The sequence below is a fragment of the Schistocerca nitens genome, chromosome 5, assembly GCF_023898315.1.
Source record: "Schistocerca nitens isolate TAMUIC-IGC-003100 chromosome 5, iqSchNite1.1, whole genome shotgun sequence".
Taxonomy (NCBI): Eukaryota; Metazoa; Arthropoda; class Insecta; order Orthoptera; family Acrididae; genus Schistocerca; species Schistocerca nitens.
The window spans coordinates 801,377,288-801,386,539 of NC_064618.1; the positions used below are offsets into that span (position 1 = coordinate 801,377,288).

At 43.0% G+C, this 9,252-nt stretch overlaps 1 protein-coding gene across 2 annotated transcripts in view; it reads left to right on the forward strand.

The window, feature by feature from the left end:
- Positions 1 to 8,095, forward strand: part of LOC126259900 (cilia- and flagella-associated protein 36) — a 140,474-nt gene extending 132,379 nt beyond the window's left edge. For both annotated transcript variants that reach the window (XM_049956982.1, XM_049956983.1), the window contains exon 7: positions 7,478 to 8,095. In XM_049956982.1, the coding sequence (XP_049812939.1) occupies positions 7,478 to 7,804 (327 nt within the window). In that variant the 3' untranslated portion in view covers positions 7,805 to 8,095. The remainder of the gene's footprint in view (positions 1 to 7,477) is intronic.
- The last annotated feature ends 1,157 nt before the right edge of the window (positions 8,096 to 9,252 follow it).

Consider the following 9,252-nt stretch of genomic DNA (forward strand, 5'->3'; position numbering starts at 1 on the left):
ACAGGGCCAACACCCGGCATCATGGTGTGGGGAGCGATCTCCTACACTGGCCGTACACCACTGGTGATCGTCGAGGGGACACTGAATAGTGCACGGTACATCCAAACCGTCATCGAACCCATCGTTCTACCATTCCTAGACCGGCAAGGGAACCTGCTGTTCCAACAGGACAATGCACGTCCGCATGTATCCCGTGCCACCCAACGTGCTCTAGAAGGTGTAAGTCAACTACCCTGGCCAGCAAGATCTCCGGATCTGTCCCCCATTGAGCATGTTTGGGACTGGATGAAGCGTCGTCTCACGCGGTCTGCACGTCCAGCACGAACGCTGGTCCAACTGAGGCACCAGGTGGAAATGGCAGGGCAAGCCGTTCCACAGGACTACATCCAGCATCTCTACGATCGTCTCCATGGGAGAATAGCAGCCTGCATTGCTGCGAAAGGTGGATATACACTGTACTAGTGCCGACATTGTGCATGCTCTGTTGCCTGTGTCTATGTGCCTGTGGTTCTGTCAGTGTGATCATGTGATGTATCTGACCCCAGGAATGTGTCAATAAAGTTTCCCCTTCCTGGGACAATGAATTCACGGTGTTCTTATTTCAATTTCCAGGAGTGTATGTCCCACAACTCCTCCTACATCACTTGACCGTCACTAGACCGACTCCAACCAAACTTGACACGCATAACCTATACTGCCAGGCAACAATTGCTGTCGTGGTAAGAATCACCTTCCTTTCATAATTCAGCAGATACGATCTCAAAAACAATAAGATGCGTGAAAAACTGCCGAATCATGTATTGTGTTTAAATTTATTACTTCTTTGTTACTAATGCCATTCGCAATAAATTTCACAGAAGGTATCCACATATGACAAAGAATGTACCTATAACATTATTTCATTGTACAACGTGAAGTTCAGTACGCATGACGTCATAAACACTGAGATAAAAAGCCGCATCATGTCTGAAGTTTAAATTTGTTTCTTCTTTGCTACTAACTCTGTTCATAACATATTTCGCAGACAGTATCCACATAAGCTGCCTACACAAATGTACGACTGTACGACACATGAATCAAGAGATATGACATCATAAACACTGACATGCGTGAAGAAGCACCATATCATGAATGAAGTTTTAATACATTTATTCTTTACTACTAAGACACTCCTACAGACGAGCAAACTTAAGGAAATCCCTGACACCTGGCAGCGCGTTTGACAGCTTTCAAGCCGAAGCGGAAACAATAGCCATCAATAGAGCTATGTGGAAGCGTTGCCTCAGAGATGTTTACAAAATCACGTTGTAGACAGGCGAAGCAGCCGTACTTATGCATTTGTACGTTGTGCATACTTTTTGCACAACTGTTCCATAATTTGAAAGGTGTTTTCACGAATACACCGACATAAGTTTTTTTCGATACTACACTACAAACATAGTGATTTTCTGTTTCCATTTCTAATAGAAAATAGGCAATGTGAATAAACGGGCAATGCCGGGTTTGTGAGGTAGTTTTGAATAAAAATCATCAGCAATGGAGGCCAAGGAATTTGGGCATAAGAAGTCACCATCGTTCTGCCAACGGCCTTGTCAAACAGCGTGGAGGAATATACAGAGGTTCAGGCCACTCTCTTGCTCCTGGGGGTGGAAAACTGCCTCTAAGAGGAGCATGAATCAGCAATGATCAACAGCTTGAGGATGCAAATGCTATGGAGACCACTGCATTAGAGACGCTTATGGTGCATCCACAGTACGTGTGGTCTGCAAATGAAAACATTTTACGATGATGTCTCCATTGCCAAAAAGATTCTAGATTACTCCCCCATTCGGATCTGCAGGAGGAGATTACGAAGGTGGGTTTGGCCGTGAGAAAAGAAAAGGATGGAATAGTCAGCAGGAAGGCAAAATTCTACTATCCTGGGCGCGGAATGTCGGAAGTTTGAACCTCGTAGAAGTTCGAAAATCCGAAAAGGGATATGGTAATGCTCAATTTAGATGTAGTGTGGATCAGTGAATTGGAATGGAAAGAGGTCAATGATTTCTGGTCAGGCGAATGTAGGGTATATCAACAGTAGCCGAAAATTGTATAACAACAGTAGGATTCGTTATGAAGAGGAAGATACAGCAGAGAGTGAGTTAATGTGAACAGTTCAGTGACAGGGTTGTTCTCATCAAATTCGACACCAAATCAACGCTGGGAACAATAGTTCAGGTATACATGCTGACGTCGCAAACAGAATATGAAGAGATGGAGAAAGTATAAAAGCATATTGAACGGGTAAGTCATTAAGTAAAGGGAGATGAAAATCTAATAGTCATGGGGGACTAGAATGTGATGGTAGGGGAAGAAACAGAAGCAAGGGTTACGGGGAATACGTACTTGGTAGTAGGAATGAGAGAGGAGAAAGATTAATTGAATTCTGAAAAAATAAATACGAGTATCAGCCAGTAAAGCGAATACTTTGTTCAAGAATCATAAGAGGAAGAGGCGTACCTGGAAACAGCCAGGAGGTACTGGGAGATTCCAGTTAGATTACATCATGGTCAGACAGAGATTTCGAAATCAGATATAGGTTTGTAGGGCGTACCCAGGAGCAGTGATGAACTCAGATCATAATCTGGTAGTGATGAAGAGTAGGCCATAGTTTAAGAGACTAATCGGAAGAATCAGTGTGCAAAGAAACGGGATACGGAGGAACTAAGTAACGAAGAGATACACTTGAAGTTCTCTAAGGCTATAGATTCTTCGATAATGAATAACTCAATAGGCAGTTCAGTTGAAGAGGAACGGACATTTCTAAAAAGGGCAGTCACGGAACTTGGAAAGAAGAACATTGGTGCAAGGAAGGTAACTGCGAAGAAACCATGTATAACGGAAGAAATGATTGAGTTGATCGACGAAATACAAGTCACTCGGGAATGAAATAAGTGGGAAGTGTAGGGAAGCTAAGACGAAATGGCTACATGCAAAATGTGAAGAAATCGAAAAATAAATGATTGTCGGGAAGGACTGACTCAAAATATATAAAAGTTAAAACAACGTTCTGTAAAATTAAAAGCAATGTTGGTAACATTAAGAGTGCACTAGGAATTCAACTGTTAAATTCAGAGGAGAGAGGGAATAGAGGGAAAGAGTACAATGAAGGCCCCTATGAGGGGGAGGACTTCTCTGATGACAGGAGTCAACAGGTAAGAGATAAGGGAACCACTATTAGAGTCAGAATTCAAAAGAGCTTTGGAAGATCAAATAAGGCAGAAGTGAAAGGTAACATTCCATCAGCATTTATAAAATCTTATATAAATTGAAGGTGGATGGGGGAGGAATTATTGAAATCAGTTGCTGCAGGACTTTATGTGGAATTAGCAGTGACAAGTGAAAATGTGAAGCTGGACGGGGATTCGAACCCAGGCTCTCCTGCTTATTACGCAATTAGATTAAACACTGCGCCAGCCGGACACAGTGTTTAGCGTAATTTCGTGGACCAGCCGACGAACATTCCCACCTAGCACTGAAATCGGCCGGGAGGCGAGCAGAGACAGTACGCGCAATTACAATAAGGATTTTATCTAGATGGTGCAGTGTTTAACGCAGCTACCTAGTAAGCAGAAGATCGCATGTTCGGATCCTGGTTCGGCACACACTTTTTACTCGTCGCCGATGATTTCACACGAAGCACTGAAGCAGATGCCGTCCGTCACTTACGTTTCCTTCCTCTCCATCCACCTTTAGTTTACATAATATGAATCACAGCTGCGAAATCCGCATTCATATTTATAAACTCACTAGGGAAAATGGCAACAAAACGACTACTCATGATGGTGTGTAGAATGTATGAAACCGGCGATATACCATCAGACTTTCAGAAAAACATCATCCACACAATTCTGAAAACAGCAAGAGGAGACAAGTGCGGGAATTATAACATATTCAGCTTAAAGCTCATGAATCCAAGTTGTTGCTGACAAGAATAATATACAGAAGAATAGAAAAGAAAATTGAGGATCTGTTAGAGGAAAGGTAAGAGCACCAGTGAGGCAGTTCTGACGTTGTGGTTGATACTGGAAGCAAGACCGAAGAAAAATCAAGACACGCCCATGGAATTTGTCGACCTTGAAACAGCGTTAGACATCATAAAAAGGTGAAAGATGCTCGAAATTCTGAGAAAAATTGGGGTAAATTATAGAGAAAGATCTACGAGGGACTAGAAAGATTGGAAGGTCAAAAACGAAGTGCTCGGATTGAAATGAATGTAAGACCGAGATGTAGTCTTTCGCCCTTGCTGTTCAATGTGTACGTCGAAGGAGCAATGACGGAGAACTGCAGGATGCATAGAATGGAATGAAAAACAGAATGAATACAGAATATGGAGTAAGAGTAAATAAAAAAAGGACAAAGGTAATGAGAAATTGCAGAAATGAGAATAGCAAGAAAATTAACATCGAAATTGGGGATGAACAAGTAGAAGAAGTTAAGGAAATCTGCTTCCTAGGCAGCAAAATAACTCATGATAGACGGAGCAAGGAGAACATGAAAAGCAGACTAGCACCCACAAAAAGAGCAATCTTGGCCAAGACAAGTCAATTAGTATCGAACATAGGCCTTAATTTTAGGAAAAATATTCTGAGAATGTATGTATGGGCCACAGCATTGTATAATAGTGAAACAAGGATTGTGGGAAAACTGGAAAAGAAGCGAATCGAAGCATTTGAGATTTGTTGCTATAAAAGAATGTTGAAAATTATGTGGACTGATAATGTAAGGATGGAAGAGGTTCTGCGAGGAATCGACGAGGAAAGAAATATATGGAAAACTCTGACAAGAAGAAGGGACAAGATGGTAGGAGATGTGTTAAGATATCAGGGAATAAATTCCAAGGCACTAGAGGGAGCTGTATAGGGTACAAACTGTATGGGATGACAGAGATTGGAATACATCCAGCATAGAATTTAGCACGTGGGGTGCAAGTGCTACTCTGAGTCGAAAAGGTTGGGACAGAAGAGGAATTCGTGATGGGCTGCATCAAAGCAGTCAGATAGAACATCGGCACAACAGCGGGCTTTCAGTTCATCTTGTCGTCAAAGACAAACTGGGATTGTCACGTGGCTTTCTTGTAAGGCTGTTTGTTTGCGTTTTACGCAAAGGGTGAAACTTTAATATTACACGTCTTTATCCTGTTTTGACGCACTTGTTTATTAACAGCACCAATGATGAATAATTGTTGCGGTTATGGATGCAAATCTAAACGCTTTACAGGAGCAAAAGGCAGACAATCAATACTGTAGGATAATTTATGTGATTGCGTGGGCACATATTTACGAGACGAGTGTTAGACAAGTTCGGTAGTGTGAGAAATGTGCTGGCAATCAATACGTTGTGTGCGTAGTACATTTCGAGCAATGCTCATCAGATTATATTTATATCTCAAAATTCCATTATACAGATAGCCAAAGTTATTATCGTTATTTAATGTAGTAAGAATTGGAGACCATGCTACTAGTACTATAACGTGGATAATGATTATAGATGGTTAATATTTTAGATTCCCTAAGAATGAACAGGAATGAAATAATGTATCACAAAGTATAAACTGAAGAATTTCGCCCCTAAGGTATTGCAGTGTGGAATAAATTACTGCGTGTCTGCTTTCAGTTTTGAAGTTATTCACGATACTTCCACTTTGGCACAGTAGGAAGCCAAATCACACTGCCGTGGCAGCGAAATAGAGATTCAATCATATGATACAGTACAAAACATTAAAAATAGTAGAGCACATCCCTTGTTTTCATATTTAAAAACAATACAGACATCTGAGTCTGATACACTTGTTGCAAACAATTGAAATGCCCTTTCGTTTTTGTTCAAAAATGGTTCAAATGGCTCTGAGCACTATGGGACTTAACATCTGAGGTCATCAGTCACCTAGAACTTAGAACTACTTAAACCTAACTAACCTAAGGGCATCACACACATCCATGCCCGAGGCAGGATTCGAACCCGCGACCGTAACAGTCGCGCGGTTCCAGTCTGAAGCGCCTGGAACCGCTCGGCCAGAGCGGCCGGCTGCGTTTTGATCTTCAAAGTCTTAAGACAAGTCAAGTTCATTCCCGATCTTGAATGCAAATGGTTAAGATGCCTATGAATGGTGTTTACAAAGCGTACGATACATTTGGGCTGGGTCTGTCTGTACTAACGAGCATTAAAAATCTGCAGAGCGCTAACAACAAATCTTGCGCCATACCATAGTGTCGTGTGTTCTTAGGCAATGTAAGTTGGCGCCAATGAATCACGTCTGAGCATCTTAACCCTGTGGGTATTCTTATTCTGTGGTAATATGTATCGGTAGTCGTTACAAGAATGACTTTGGCATGCTTACGTGGTAACAGAGCTAAAGCCGGGTTCACACACGCAACGAAAGTATCGCAAGTCAAGTCATTCTGGGTTGGCGTTGTGAGCTACCGTTCACACAGGACGCCACAAATTCTTCGTAATTGCGCAGTTTGCAGAATGGCGCCACCTGTCTCAGCTGAAATGATTCGAGCCTGCGTTAATGTTGTTGCGCAAATTGTGGCATTAGAAGTGAGCGAAGAGTTAACAACAAAGTAACGGAAACGCAAATCGATCTGTAAGTGGATATCGCGCAGAAATTATATGGGAGCAACAAATAGGCTCATAAAAGAATTAACATTCGAAGATGAAAATTCATTCATAAACCATTTTCAAATGTCGAAGACGAATTTCGAGTACTTGTTGAGCTGTGTATCAAGCTCTATTCAAAGATCAGATACACACATGGGAGATGCAATCCATGCTCATGTGAAACTTCAAGTAACTCTCCGATATTTGGCAAGTGGTGATTCCATGTCATCTCTCCAGTACACCTACCGTGTCCCGAAAAATACTATTTCAGTATTCTTGTGCGAAGTGCTAGATGCTATTTACGATGTCCTTAACTCCCATTTGAAGGTAAGTGATGAAACATAGCCCCTTTTGTTGTAGCTACATCAAGTCCAGGTACATATTCACGTATACTGTTTACTATTTCAATTAATGCAGCATCTCTCAAATTTCTGTCTTTGTATGATTCGCTTTTGTGGTTCCAAAGGCATTCTCGTTCTTGATACACCTCCAAGAATCTCATAATTGTCGCTGTTGACCACTTTTTTGACATATTAATAGCAAACGCACAAACAAAAGTACTATCTGCGAACGAATACGCACTAGAAAGGTTTGAATCCAGCCGCGAGGTAGCAATCGAATGACGTTATTCGACTGTGGAGAAGGCAAAATGGCGCAACAAAGTAGAACCAAGTTCAACTTTTTGTGGCGTGACAAAAGTTGCGCTTCTTAAATGGCGCCACCGAGGACTAGGAGTTGACCCATGCAACTACAAAGCAACGGTAGTGCGCCATTAGCAGTGGCGATGCTTTTGTTGCCTGTGTGAACCCGGCTTAACGCGCTGTACGATGCCGCACAGGAGCCCTCGCCGCAGCCGTCTGCACCGGCGCTGGACGAGGTGGACGCGGAGGAGGTGGCGCGCCGGCAGGAGTACCTGCGCGCGCAGCGGGACAAGCTGCTGCTGCTCAAGAAGCAGGAGCGCGAGAAGAAGCTGCGCGCCGCCGCGGCCGGCAGCGCCGAGCGGCCGCGGTCCGCGCGAGCCGCCAGGGCGGCGCTGTCATCCGGTGGCGCCAGCGCCGGTGGCGCGGCTGACGCCGACAAGGCCGGCGGCGCAGACAGCGCCAACCTGCAGGTGCGCCGCGCGCTGGCGCGCAGGCTCAAGTCCGAGGTGGTGGGCTCGCCGTAGGGCCGCGTCCGGCTGCCGCCCTAACTCACTAATACGTGGCCCCCATTTCTTTCAAAATGCGTAAAAGTTTAATTCTTTGAAACATCATCAGCCACATGTTAAGATACAGATTTCAGCGAGGTGCATCACATACAAGGTGGTTATAAAGTACCATCGCTATTGCTGCAACAAAATTTGAGCAAAAACTCCTGTACTTAAACCATTATCAGGTTCAGTTACTCTTGATGGCCCCTGGTATCTGTATAGTCAGAAACTTACTGGCAGATTAAAACTGTGTGCCGGACTGAGACTCGAATTCGGGATCTTTGCCTTTCATGGGCAAGTGCTCTACCATCTGAGCTACCCAAGCACGATTCACGCCCCATCCTCACAGCTTTACTTCTGCCAGTGCCTCGTCTCCTTATTTCCAATCTTTACAGAAGCTCTCCTACGAAACTTGCAGAACTAGCAGTCCTCTAAGAAAGCATATTGCGGAGACATGGCTTAGTCACAGCCTGGGGGATGTTTTCAGAAACATCCCCCAGGCTGTGTCTCCGCAATATCCTTTCTTTCAGGAGTGTTAGTTCTGCATGGTTCGCACGAGAGCTTCTGTAAAGTTTGGAAAGTAGGAGACGAGGTACTGGCAGAAGTTAAGCTGTGAAGACGGGGCGTGAGTCGTGCTTGGGTAGCTCAAATGGTAGAGCACTTGCCCGCAAAAGGCAAAGGTCCTGAGTTCGAGTCTCGGTCCGGCACACAGTTTTAATCTGCCAGGAAGTTTCATATCAGCACACACTCTGCTGCAGAGTGAAAAATCTCATTCTGGATCTGTATAGTCAGTTAACTACATCCAAAATAGCTGCATTCTGTCATTTAATGAAATACCTTTTTTTGAAAAATTGTGATTTGAGATGGTAGCTTATGTTGCTTTATAAAAAATACAAGATTTACTGAAACAACAGGACATCCACAGTGAATAAATGAAACATTAACTGAATGTGATAGCCTCAATAAAGTAACTTATAGTGTCAAATCATGATGAGAAAGCTGAAGAAATCCCCCTTTTCACCGGTAGTTTTGAGTCATTTCAGACTCATGAAGAGATAAGGTCTCCAGAAGGTTTATCTAATAATTATAGAGAGCCAGACTAGGCACTGAAGTTTTCTTCACTGTGGCAAAAGACAAAATGAATAAAGGATACTATAGCTTCTAGAGTTGTTGTCCAAAATTTTATGTGAAACAATGATATATTTACTTGCTGAAGCAGTTTATGCAACACTGGTGCTAATTTATCACTGGACACATTCATTACCACTGCCTTTCAGTTGCATATTTAGCTACAATGCGCTATCACTTAGCATTTGTTTTTATGTTTTGCAAAACACTGCATGTAGTAAGAAATTAATGTTTCACTAAATGACTGGTTTCAACTTATTAGATACATCTGAACTGATATACAGTCACAGTGTTCA